The 14,163-nt window shown below is 28.1% G+C and overlaps 2 protein-coding genes across 2 annotated transcripts in view; one reads left to right on the top strand and one right to left on the bottom strand.

Annotated features, from left to right (window-relative positions):
* Positions 1-7,274, top strand: part of LOC107449012 (dynein axonemal heavy chain 2) — an 89,033-nt gene extending 81,759 nt beyond the window's left edge. Inside the window, exons 55-59 of the mRNA XM_071180342.1 lie at positions 374-523; positions 3,726-3,902; positions 4,721-4,795; positions 4,944-5,088; positions 6,959-7,274. Of these exons, the coding sequence (XP_071036443.1) occupies positions 374-523; positions 3,726-3,902; positions 4,721-4,795; positions 4,944-5,088; positions 6,959-7,110 (699 nt within the window). The 3' untranslated portion in view covers positions 7,111-7,274. The remainder of the gene's footprint in view (positions 1-373; positions 524-3,725; positions 3,903-4,720; positions 4,796-4,943; positions 5,089-6,958) is intronic.
* Positions 7,264-13,313, bottom strand: LOC122271202 (deoxyribodipyrimidine photo-lyase). Its single transcript, XM_043051730.2, has 4 exons — positions 13,187-13,313; positions 12,049-12,170; positions 11,808-11,967; positions 7,264-7,500 (listed from the first exon to the last, which is right to left on the bottom strand). The coding sequence occupies exons 1-4, from the start codon at positions 13,212-13,214 to the stop codon at positions 7,358-7,360; spliced, it is 453 nt and encodes a 150-aa protein (XP_042907664.1). The 5' UTR covers positions 13,215-13,313; the 3' UTR covers positions 7,264-7,357.
* Positions 13,314-14,163: the final 850 nt, after the last annotated feature.

Genomic DNA, 14,163 nt, shown 5'->3' with positions numbered 1-14,163 from the left:
AGAAAAATATAAAATGCATTTTTGAGAAAACTAAAATTTATAAAAAAAATTTGAAAGCAAGGAATACTCAAATTTGAAGTTCTAGAATCATGTTTTAGCTAAGAAAAAAAGCACTGGAATACTGTACCAGTGCATTCTGAAGCAACTACACCCCTGATTTGAAATTTAAAGAAAAATTAGTAATAGAGGATAGAGAGAGAAAGGAGGAAAGAGAGAAAGACCCTTTAACTAAACTGTTAAATAATGTAAGAATCTGTCTAACTTATGAATATGTTTTTCTGTTTTCAGCTAAATCTACTAATTTAGATGAACTTACTTTTCATTATTTTTAGTCTAATAAGAATTATTACTAACAGTTTGTGTGATTTTTAAGGTACGACAATACAACTCCTTATTAAAAGTGGTTTCTGAGTCATTACAAAATTTAAAGGATGTAATAATAGGTAAACAAATGATGACTGAAGCATTCTATGCACAAGTTCTATCAATTCAACGAATGGAAGTACCATCTGAATGGATGAAGGTATTTCTTTTTAATGTATAATATTAAGAAAATATTTAAATTTAAAATGTGTTCCTTTAATAATCTAAATGGTATAAAATCAGAGAATTGTAACACAAAATATCCATGTCTCTATAAGTTAGAATACTACATGTGAATTCATAACAGAGTTAACTATCACATCTAGTATCTCTTTTAAAATTTGGAAATGGTTCAAAAATTATCATACGGGTGAATGGGATACTTACCAAGAATCCCTAAGTATTATTATTAGTAGAGAATTGTAACATTTAAATTATTTATTTTAAGATTGATACAGGGTATATACAGGGTGAGCCAGTCGAACCTGCATTTTTGAAAAGGGCGGGAGAGCCGTGAAAGTGGGCGGAGAGAGTTACCAATTTTACCATTGTGTCCCCCAGAACTAAGCATTTCAGTCGCCATGGAGCAGCGGTCTAAACAACGTTTTTTTGCTGCGAAAGCGTTTTACCATAGTAGTTATGCAGCCGCTCAGCGTCGCTTCCGGTTAATTCAATTAATTCAATCAAATTGTGGGTGAAAAACTTTGAAGCAATTGGTCCTCAGTGTATGCTCCGTGATGTGATGGGCAGTTTCAGAAATCGCCTACAAGATTGTCTCGATCGGGAAGGACACCATCTTATTGGCGTTATTTTTAAACTGTGAATGTTTCTTAAATGCTTTTTAATGTAGATTAAGATAGTAACAATAAAATTTTGAAATATCCATCCGTTTATTTTTTAGTCATTTCAAAAATGCAGGTTTGACTGGCTCACCCTGTATGAAGGTTTCTAATACCAACAAGGTAGTCTGATGACAGTTTCACAGTTGAACTTATACAATACATATGCATATAAGCACACCTCTGCAAAAAGTCCTGATAAATTACAGTTAAAATCTTAAAAAGGGGTTATTTTGTTCACATTACAATTTGTGTTTTTGTGCAACATTAGCTAACAGTGTTTTTCTGCTATTGTACTACATAAATATATTGCTTATGAGTGGCATTATTTCATTATGTGACGTTTATGCAAGTTTTTACCTAATATATGTATGCCCAGAAAGCTTTTGGTTTTATACAACTCAGATCGTAGCACAGTTCATAGGTTTCTTGAACTGTTATCAAAATTTTTGAAAGTTCTAATAAAATAAAATAAAAATTAAAATGCCTGTGCTTGCTTAAAATGTTTAATAACTGTAAGCATTTAAGTTCCTAAGAACCTTGGTTCTTTATTTTATATATATATATATTTATATACAGTCATTAATGTCACATCAAAGAGGAACAAAAAATTTGTCCATGTTAAAAATAATTCACGTTTTTTTATTAAAACCGTACAATACACATACATTTTCTATTTTCTCTATCTGTTATTTAGTTGTGTTTTGTGATCTTAAAGTTCTATTATAAATATATAAATTAATAAATATTTCATTTCAATAAATGTTTTTATTTCGCGCTTTAAATTAGTCACTTTTATACAACTCATAAGATATAAGACCAATTTCTTTAAATAACTCATAGGAAAAAAAACTGATATATTGCACAAATTAGAGAAAACTACTAACAAAATAATGGGAAAAAGCTCACTGTTTGGTTTCTTATTCATACATGCTTTCCAAAAGTCTTCTGACTTATCAACTGTATCCAAAATATGATTTGAATTTTCATTTTGTGTTGAAAAATAACAAAGAGTTTTAATTGCTTCATAAACATCTCTGGGAGGAAAGTAAACTAAAATGTTCGCTAGTAAAATGCAATAAAAATTTTAGCTCTGTAATTGTTTACTTGTAGAAATTCTGTATCAATTTCTTAGAATAATTTATGAGAGTGTTGGGGAAATGACTACCCACATTGAACAAAGCATTAATATGGATAGTCATTTCTCATGTAAACATTTTTTTTTTTACATTCATACCCTTGAGATGAAAGAAAATTCCATTTGTATTAGAGTACAAAAGGACTTGTGTTGTTTCCTATGATGCCCTCTCCTCCTTAACAGATTCAATTAATAACTCTTTCATTTAACTGCTGTAATAAGACAATTATCAACCATAGCATTCAAAAAACCTACTCTTATAGATATAGAATTGTAAGATCAGTTTTTTTATCTGTCAGAGGAAATAAATTTTCTTTTCATATCAAAAGTAAAATTTTTCCAATGGTAATGAATTTCTAGTTCACCTTAAAATATATTTTACGTAAATGTGTTCATGTTCAAAGTAATTTGCAGTATTATATCCATGCAGAATTTGAAGAGGAATCAACAAATTAGTTTACGTTAATAGAAATTAACATTGACAGTGTTCACATTAACGAGGTTCGACAGTATTTGTATAATAACAGCATATTTTAAAATAGTTCTATTTACTAATAACAAGCATTTTTGCAAGATACTAAACACATTTTTTGCTCTGATAGAAAATCTAAATATATTTATATTATAATAATTTTTACATCAATAATAACTCCTCATTTGTTAAAGTAAATTTAATGATACTCAGGTTATTCTTTTTCCAAAGTGCTTCTACAGAATATTTTAATTATTACTAGAAAAAATTAGATTTTCCATAGATTTCATTCCAATGATTCTTCCAACATTTCATTCCAATGAACTTAATTAAAATGCATATTTCAAAAGCTGATATTCTAACTGGGTGATATGTTTTTCATTGTTTTAGTTAAAATGATGCATGAAATCACACCTTGTCTAGTTAATGATTAAATATTATAATAATAATTAAGTCCCGGCATTAAGGACTTTTAATCAAATAGATAATATCTTAATAAAGTGGTAAGTTAAAAAAATGCCTTAACTCTTCCAGAGTATCTCTGTATAGTGCGAGAATTTATAGTTTATATTATTTATGTAATCATAAATTAAAATTGGTAGATTGTTTTATTAATTTTTATTATGATCCAAAAAATAATCAATATAATCAGTCTAAAGTCTTTAATCTAATCAGTATAAAAGTATTACAAAATTTTATTTTAAATTTTCATGATGAAATTTATGTCTGTTCTGAATAAAAATTCTTTGGGAAGTGCTATTTGTTTTGTCTATCAAGTAAAACTTGTTTCTTTCTATTGATTTTTCCATTGAATTAATGTAAATTGTTGTATAAATGTATTATCTTTTCTTCTATATTATGTTAGAAAAGTTTTATAAGAAAAATTTTTAATACATTGTAATAATATGTCTAGATATACCCATCTTTAAAACCACTTGAAAGTTGGATTGCAGATTTAAGAGAAAGAATAAAGTTTTTTGCCAACTGGATATCAGCAAAAAATCTTCCTGTAAAAGTATGGTTACCAGCATTTACAAATCCTGTAAGCTTCCTTAATGCAGCATTGTTAACAGCCGCAAAAAATTCTGATGTAAGTTTTTTTCTATTTTTTAAAAATTTAATGCTTTTATTGTGTTATTTTTTTTTATAAATATTAGAATTCTAAGAATCTCATTTGAGAGGTATTTATTTTGAATAATTAAATATTTTAATAACTAATTTTATTCTAGTTTTATGGCAGATTTTTATAACTTAAAATAGTTTTGATAAAGCACACAGGTTTTAGATGGCTTATTTTTTTAATTAATGCAACTGTGTTATATATTTAAGAGCTTATATCATTATAAGAGGTGCTTAATGACTTACTTAGATGTTAATGTTAAAAAACGGTACTTTTCGGTTAGCTGGATGCAAGCTATAAATCACCAAAAAAATGTAAACCTCTGCCAACTTTTTAAATATTAATTTTTTACTTTTTATACATTTAAAAATTGAATAAAATTTGAAGAAAAAAAAGTTGAATTTTCTTAAGCCAGGCTATTCAAAAAGTACTCAAAAAACTAATGAATTTAATCTCAAATTTAATATTCATAAATCTCATCATAGAACATTTTTCACGATTTCATATTTTTTTAAAGCATCGTATTGCATATTATTTCTTTATGTTATGTAATTAATTAATTTTTATAAATGTAATTAAGATTAACTATTTTTAACATCTCTGTCAATGTATATGTTATTTATGTACATAAAAATAACAAATTTTATCTTAGTTCTAATCTAAGTTATTCCTCTTTCCAATATCTTATCATATTTTAAATGAATGTTGTATTATATAACAAAATTTTTTTTACTGCTTTAATGTAGCTGAAAATAATCATCATTTTTGTATTATTTATATCAATATAGATGATGATTAAGGATTTAATGTGGGAACACCAAGTTTCTACCCTTGATGAAAAATACATCTTTGAAGCTCCCCAAGTAAGAATAAACTGAATTTATGAAGTTTTTAGTTCAATATTTTATTTTAAAAAATAATTGAATGTTTTGTTACCTCATGAATCTTTTTAATTAATTCATAGTTAGCACAAAAAGTTTATAACTTTCTCTAAAACATCTACTTTTTCAGGAAGGAATTTACATAAGAGGATTATATTTAGAAGGAGCAGGATGGGATAGGACAAACAGTCTTTTGACTGATCCAGAACCTTTAAAATTGATCACATCTTTGCCAGTAGTTCATTTTAAACCAGTTATAGAGTCTTCCATTCGTGGTAAGAATTTAATTATGTTTCCTTAATTAATTCTAGATGAACGCTTTATATTACTATCGAAGATCAAAATGAAAAATAATTATAAATGAATATCTAACAAGGAATAGAAACATTTTAGTATTTTTCTGCTCTTAACTGCTCAAAATTTATTACTGCAAATTATTATTACCACACAGATTAATTTTATATGAACAATAATTAAGAATTAATTTTCATTTAATTTCTTTACAAAAATGTCTACTTTTTTAATTTATCTTCAAGATTTGAAATTTTTTTAAACAAATTATAAAAGTTTTTACTAAATAAATTATTAAGTTGAAAGTTTCTTATTTACTTTAAAAGGAGATTCTCTACTAGTGAACCCCTGAAACTGCTGACACAGTTCCACTAAGATCACATCCTTCTCTCTTTTTTCTATAGTTTTGTTTAAAACCCCAGTTTAATACCTTTTATAGTTTAATTATTTTAAAGGCTAAGCCTTTTGCTCATTATCGCTTGCCAATACTTGAAACTGCTTGTGTAGTTCTCTATGATGCTGGTGATTCATATAGTGCCAAACAATTCAAGACAGCAGAATGGATTGATATTAATTGTTTAGAAATTGGTACTTCACAATTTAACTTTTCAAAAATAATTTAGAAATTAAAACAAAATAAGAACTATAATGTTCATCATCTGACGTTAGAGTACATAAGTGAAAAAAAAATCAAATTTTTTCTAATAATAGTTTTCAAAGCGTGCCACAACACTAACTAAATTAATTTGTGCTATAACAAATCTTCGGACTTGACATAAAATAACTGAATAACTACTGTTCTCCTCTTTAAATAATATTAAGGGATGTGTCTTCTACTCACAATCCTTGGAACTGCGTATGAGTACCCTTAGAACGAACTGAAAAGTCGTATTACTTTAAAGTCGTTTTGTGATCGCATCATTCTTCACTTTCTGATCTGTTTATATCCTTTTCACCTATCCTAAAACTCAAATAGTATTAATATGTTTTACCTATAAGCGTTATGATACTAAAAGTTGAACATCAAATTAAAATAGTGTTATTTCTATTTTCTTCTCATTTGTTTATTCTTTTAATTTTTCCTTTGCATTGAACAAGTTTAGAACACTAAAATGAAAGTTTAAATCAAAATTAGAAATGCTAAGATGGAAGTTTAAATCAAAAAATCTTAAAAATAAAACTTACTACTTTAATATTTATCTAATAGTAAATGTGTTTATTATAAAAATAAACTTGAATAATTTTAAATAATCTTATAATAATTTAAATTGTACAGATAAAAATTGATTGCAAAAATTTATATTGATTGTAAAGATCTAAATTCAAAAATAATTCCTTGCAAATGAATTTAAACACGGAAAATAAGGATTATCAATTGTTATACACATAGGCAAGAAGGGAAAAGAAGCTGCGATTTTAAAAAACAGAAAGAAAAAAATTTAATAATTTCTTTATGAATTTATATAAATATAAACATTGAGCCTCTTAATTAAAATAATATTTTTAAAAAACATTTTAATAAAAGGAGAATTCACAAAAAAAGTTAACCAAAAATTTTTTGAAACATCATTTATAGCAGCGTTAATATTTCTTTTACATTTTAAGATTCAAATAAATACACTGCTCATTGGACTAGCTAGTCATAGATATACTAATTTAGGTACCTAAATTTTAATTTGGAGAAATATTTTAAATATAATGTTATAAAATTATGTTAAACATGCTGTATTCCTCACCAAAATTATCCAGAATCTGATGTCTAAAACCTAATTCTGTATAACCTAATCGGATATTTTTATTATTAGAATTCTGCAATTTGCATGTAAATTCAAAAGATATAATCTATATTTTTAGGTATTTATAATTGTCCTTGTTACTATACATCCAAACGAACAGATGAGGAAGGCAATTCTTTGGAGCTTTTTAGTATAGACTTGAAAACAAAAAAAGGCAAAGGGCATTGGAGAAAGCGTGGTGCTTGTTTGTTACTGTGTGATAGTACATAGTTATTTGATATGTGCTAATAACAAAACATATTAACGAATATTAAATACTGTTTGTATTTAGACATGCAAATTATGAATTTCTCTCATATTTGTTTTACACATATCTGATGTCTAAATTTTTAAAATATATTTGCATTGTCTTCATTAATAAAATTTGAAAGAAAGCACTGTGTTTTATTCAAAAGAATTGGTATTTAAAAACATTACAATACATGATTTTATACAAATGAGACAAGATTATTGTTGTTCAATTTCTTGTATATTTTTTTATGTATCCATTCACATCAAATTTTCTTTGGCAGCCTTTAAAGTTCATGAAGCGTATTTTACCAAACACTGGGCGTTCTCCCCAAGCTCGATCATGAACTCCACAGATAGACCACATGCAACCTACAAAATATGAAAATAATTTTTTCTATAAGTTTAAGTTATACATATATATCTATATAAATAATAAAATAAAGAATTTGTGTGGGTGACTGTATACCGGATTGCAGGTATAACTCAGGCACTAAATATATGACATTGAACAAAAAGCGAAATTCGAACATTTGCAATCAAATTACAAATTATTTTTAAATTAGGTTTTAAAATATTTATTTTTTCATTGATGTTCTTTTCTGGATAATTCTGCACTTTGAAGTCCATTGCGTTCAAACAAAACATACTAAAATTTTAGTTCTTTTTAATTGTAAATTTCAGACTTTTTTCTTCAAAATGAACCGTCTTATTTTTTCTTACGGTGACATTGTTATTTAAAAAGAACAAATAGTTGGAGAAAAACCCACTTTTTGTCATTTTTTTCCCTCCGAAATTTTTAAACTCATTTGTGAATCTATAACAGATATTAACTTCAATTTTAGATAAACATATGCAGTGGGCTTTCTTCTTTCATTTAAGGCTCAAAAGAATAAAAACAAATAATTAGACAAATTTCTGATTCCCTTGGCAGCCATTGATACCAGATTATTTGATCTCTCAGGCGACACATGCTCTTAAGGTCAACTGATGAGTCCGCCTTCATTGGGATGTCTTTTATAATATCAGTAATTTCCTAGATTACAGCTTCATTAAACCATCTGTAATATAACAAAACAATCAATATAGCTGAGAGCATTGAGAATCTTAGACTTAGTTTTTCCTCAAAAATGTGTTTTTTACTCTAGAAAAAGAACACTCTTTATATTGTTTTCTACAATTTTGAAGACAGTGATTGCCGTAGGGACGCATGCAATACTTTGAGAGGAATTGTCATGGTTAAGCCAATCATTATTTTAGTTGGTTGCTCCTAAACAAATAATGGGGTACTTGTACTTCAAAAAGAAGAAGACACGATACCCATACATGTGACCTATAACAGCAGTGCCAGCTAATCGTTTATAAGCAAAATGGCATGTTATAAGTTGAGCTGGGTTTCTTCCCATAAATTATGTTAATTAACGAAGTTAATTAAATACAGCTCAGTATCACATACATATGTAATTTGTTGAAATATTATTCTTTCTCGTCTGCGTCTTTTATTTAACTTAGATTTATTATTTGTTAATGTATTTTATTGTTATCGTTGTATAGTTTTGTTTTGTGCACCTGGCAACTTCGATACATAATTAGTTTATATTTTACATGGCTTTGTGCCAGTTCTGTGTTAAGTTATTAATTTATTGTGTTAAGTAATATAATAAATTCTAATTGAAAGAATATAAAATGTGTCACCAAAGAGTACCGATACTTGACGGGTTTGGCTTACTCAAAACAGAATGGTAAGAACAGTTGCTAATGTAAACAAAATCAAGACACCCACACTACGTCACTTGCAGGTATCCCATTCTCAATTTTAAAATTGGTTTTGAAAATGACAAATTTGTAAGGACTTAGGGTTAAAAAAATATAATAAATTTCAAAACAAGAAAAACTTCTAAATAAAATTTTAAGAAAAAAATTAAACTAAAGACCAGCTTGAATCACGCTAAACAGTGTGAAATAAAATAATTATATGATTTCTTGACCATGATACTCAAAAATTGCAATAAAATATAAATTAAAATTTTGAGAAAAGAATTATATGGTATTCTTCTTCTCAAAATTATTATAAGAATTGTATGAATATGGTTTGTACGAAGTGCTTTAATAAATCAGTCAGTTTATTGCTATAAATTATATTGTTTAGTGCAATTCAAGCTGTTAGAAATGGTCTTTAGTTTAATTTTTTTTAAATATTTTATTCTTGCTTCATTCTTGAGGTGAGGTAATTTCTAGCATCTCATAAATTTCTGTTTGCTTTTTTTCTAAAGGATTTCATTCTGCATGTATACCTAAATCAAAAGCTTCTTCTATAAAATGATGTGAAATTAGAATAAAATTTTTCATGAATATTGTGCAGCTATTGAGTGGTGGATATAGTTAATTTTTTAATGAATGAGAGTTTGACAAGTATACCTATTGAGACCTATTCTCTGATCAATGTATAATAACACGCAGAATTTGGAAGTTGTTGTTGTCGTAGGAAATTAAGGCAATGGGCTACGATTGTTCTTGTTTTCCAGAGGAGCCATTTATGGCCAAGAAATTGACTTCTGCCACACCCATTTATTGGATGGACCCATTCATTTATCCACAGATCGTAAATTTGACCTGATCAATCTCCAATTCAGTACCCCCAGAGGTTTAATTTGTAATGGGAACATGGAGGACTTTGTGATCCAACAAATTTAACATGCACCAGTTACCATTTACTACATGGGAAGTCTTCGGCCGACTGGATTCGAACTACCGTTCTCAACAACGTGAGTCCAGAGAATAAAGAAGTAATAATAACATATAAATTGAGAATTTTGAATGTTCCTTTTTTTTTTCCCTCTCAGAAAGTTAGCCTGCTTTAGACAAATACGAGATCAACAATACCAGGTTATATTTCAGTAGCACCATTTATTTATTGAATAGAAGATTATTTTGATCTTTTAGGATGAAAATTTATTTCAGAAAATTGCAGAGAATAGGTCTTATTATATACACCCTCTGATAACTGTGTTCATTTGATATTAACATTAAAAAAAATGAATATTTTCTAGAAACTTAAATACTTTTAAAACAAAACTACTACTACTTTCTTTTCATATAAATGTAACTCTAAATGCTGCTGGAAGCTTATTTTGAATTGTTTAGAAAGCCTAACGATAAGTAATGTTTAATCACCTCATAATTTGCTGGTCAGTTTTGGGAGAATTATATACAAAGCCAGATCTCCCACTTTACTGATAACATATGCATTACTGAAAAAATTTCTTTATTATAGTGTAAATAGTTTTTTAGTGAATTTATTTATGTTTTAAAAGACCTGACTTTTCAATCACTTCCCAAAGCTAAATGACTAGCTTTTACAGATGAATCGATATAAATTATAGTCTCTTTAGAGTAATCAAAGGAATTACTATGAAAAATAACTAGCCTCAAAATTTTTCTATTCTATTTAAAAATTATTTCAACATCAATAAACTGTACAACAAATCTGAACTTTTTTTCTGTTCTTTAGATGAAAATTTGTCATTCTGTATAAGCAAAAAATGCTTGATGTATATATTAAAATCAAAGTGGTTTCACATACCATTTTTGTAGGAGAAAAGTCCCTAAAATTAAAATGAATTTTCGAATAATTCGCTTGCTTAATGCCTCTAATCTTTAAGAAGGTAGATAAGGCTTTTGTGGTAAGTTGGCAATTGTCCCACTGAGAGTCCTTTCCTTTCTCTCTCGTATGCCTGTTAAGGCAAAGGGGTGCCAAGAATCCACGGCCAAGAATTCGACTTCTGCCACACCCATACGTCATGCCCGTTTATAGGGTGGACCTATTAATTCATCCACAGATCGTAAGTTTGACCTGAATCAGAGAACGATCAATCTCCAATTCAGTACCCCCAGAGGCTTTGATTTGTTATGGGAACATGGAGGACTTTGCGACTTCACAGATTTAACGTGCATCAGTCACCATTTTACTCCACAGGGAGTCTTCGTCCGGCGGGGACCGAACTCTCAGACATGGTCCCAGTGCCCTACAGACCAGTCGGATATTAGTCCTTTCCTTTGCCTGTAAGTTATTATTGTGCGCTGTTAAAATACGTGAAGTTACTAAGCATGTCACTGATTTACGAAAGCAAAGATGTGAATTTTTGGAAAAAATTTCACAATTACAATTTTATTATTTCCAGACGAAAAATATACCAGAAACACATAATTTTAATCTAAAAGTAATTTAAGCTAATTCCACGTAATGTAGTGTAATGTTTTTTTTTTTTTTTTTAANTTTTTTTTTAAATGGCGGGCACTTGGAACTATTGTCCATTGGCCTCAGAAAGTGCCAGAACTGCTACCCTTTTCTTGTTACCCAGTGGGCACCTGTGGCGAAGCCACGGCGGTGAAGCAGCGTCGCCCACGTCACACAACCACAAACCCGTTTATAGGGCGGGTCATATCAACACCCTCTGTAACTAGACAAGGCCTGAGCTCTCCTTCAAGAACGGAAGCATGAGTCATCAAGAGAAGTCCTACTCGTTCGTAGCGAACTGGAAGTCGTCGAAGCTTCTATTCTGCTGTATCGCCATTACTTTTTTTTCGTGAACGCGTGGATTTTTATCTTTAACGTTGTTTTAAACGATAATTACTTCTAGCTAACTCCATTCAANAACAATGATTTTATTTTCTCTTACCAACATAACCACTAGGATCTCTTCCATCTAGTTCATACTTATCATTAAGATAGATCGCTATTTCAAGTGCCTCTTCTGGACTTTTTGTCCACTCTAATATCTTTTTTGCCCAATACATTCTGAGAAATCCATGCATTTTCCCTTCTCTTACCATCTGGTACTATAATAATTAGTATCATATTACTATTGCACAACAATCTTCATTTAATACAAACAAAAAATTAAAAACAAAATTACACACCTGTGCAGCATTCCATAGAAGGTCATGTGTTTTGGAATACTCAAATTGCTCTTTTGTATAAATATACTCCCTTTTGTCTTTAGAATGACTCCTCAAACTCTGAGCAGCCCAGCCATAGGTACCTAAAATTAGAAAAGTATAACTTTTATAAACTAAATAAGATTAATTAATAATTTATATACAATACAAAATCAATATGCAGTTATTAAAATAACAATTTACCAGTATAAAATTAGCTTACACCTTTATTTATTTATTTATTTTTAAATTATAAACAAAAGTCATAAAATATTATTTTCATTTCAGAATGAAAAATTAAAGTAAATTTGAAGTTAGAGACAGGATTTGCATAATTATTTTTCTACTGTAGAGCCTGTTACAACCCAGAACTGTTTCTCCAAGCATTCTCCATCGAACTTGATCTAATGCAAAAATTTACATACAAATATGAAAAAATAACACTACAAATGTAATACAGTAGGAAACCGATTATCCAGAACGATCGGGACCATCGCTATTCCGGATAACTGATTTTTTCAGTTTTCTGAATCGAAAAAAGCCGTTTTTTTTATTGTTAAACCCAACTAAAAAAATATTTGGAAAAAATCTTAAAAAGAAGAAAAAACGATGAAGTAATACACTAATGATTATTTCCAAAATTATGGTAAGGTAAACATCTTTCAAAAAAGAAAGAAAAATCTTATGAGGAAAAAAAAATTTTTTAAATGGCGGGAAAATTTATCGAATTTCATTCCGTTTTCTGATTTCCGGATAACGGGTTCTGCACTGTATTTCATTTTATCTCAATAATTTAAACCTTTTATTGTAAAGGAATAGATTTTCAGCGAATTCATATCACTTTATCTTCCTGCACTTTTTTTTACATTCTGATGCATTTTTTTAAAAAAATCCAAAATTGAATAAAAAAAAGTAACTTTTTATTAAAAAATCCTAGTTTAAAATTTTTCTCCCCAACTTATTATAAAAATCTGAGCATTTTATGTAAAATATTGATGATTTTGCAAAAAAACATAACGACTTTCCTATAGCTTTTGACAGTTTTGCTTATAGGTAAATTTGAAAGAAAGTTTCATTGCAATTTCCTTAACCAATAACATGGAGAGGACTGGTTTGCTACCTAAAAAAGAATACAAATGGGACTTCATACATAAACATTGCTAGGATTAATTAACTTTGCTTCCATAATAAAATTTCTTTTAGTACATATTTGAGTGAATTATATGAAGCAGCTATTATTTTTCAAACAGAAATATATGGCAAAACAAAGTTACCTTCCTTTTTTTTGTCCCACTCATTTATTTGAACAATTATATTTCTTTTTATATGAAAAATTAAAAAAACTAAATATAAAAAAATTATGTAGTAAAAAAATAATAAAGAAACAGAACATTCACTAAAGGCTTTTATTCAGAATAACAGTTTGTGTTTTCAATATCGAAGCATATTTTACCCATTGCCGAAGAATGTTTGTTTCCATCTAGTCTGAATTTTACTATACACCATTCTACATAAGACTATCTTAAATGGAAAGCAGATATGTTAAATTATGCTACAAAGAATTTAAGGCGAATATATTGAGGAATTACTTACATTAATGTTTAATTTAGATTTTTTCTTGTAAAAAATGCAGACATAAGTTTGATAAAAAAAGGCATCAAATGTTATAAACACATTTATTTGTTCCTTTATTTTTTATTTAAAAATAAGCGTAGCTTTTTAAATATATTAAGTGATAAGAAAGCTTAAGCCTTTTGTAGTTTAAAGTCGGTGAATATGAAAACCTATATTCTTTGTAAGTCAATTAAAACTCAAAAATGAAGCAGATATGATCTGCAAATATTAACTAATAATATAAAGAATTTGAAATTATCATCTGCAGTGTTACAACATAAGTTTAAAGGGGGGAAATTACGGAAAACCAAGTAAATATTGCTGTTTCTGAAAGAAAAATACTCAATTTTGTTTTGCTCAAAAGCTCCATTCACACTAAATATAAATAAAAAAACAATGGCTAAACGCGGGGACTTATGAAAATAATAAGTATCGAATTTTTCAATCACCCTTTTAAAAGTTATTTTATTGAGTAGTTTTTAT

Source organism: Parasteatoda tepidariorum, chromosome 4 (assembly GCF_043381705.1).
Source record: "Parasteatoda tepidariorum isolate YZ-2023 chromosome 4, CAS_Ptep_4.0, whole genome shotgun sequence".
Lineage (NCBI taxonomy): Eukaryota > Metazoa > Arthropoda > Arachnida > Araneae > Theridiidae > Parasteatoda > Parasteatoda tepidariorum.
Note: the sequence above shows the minus strand (reverse complement) of the source record. Positions and strands in the feature narration are given on the sequence as shown.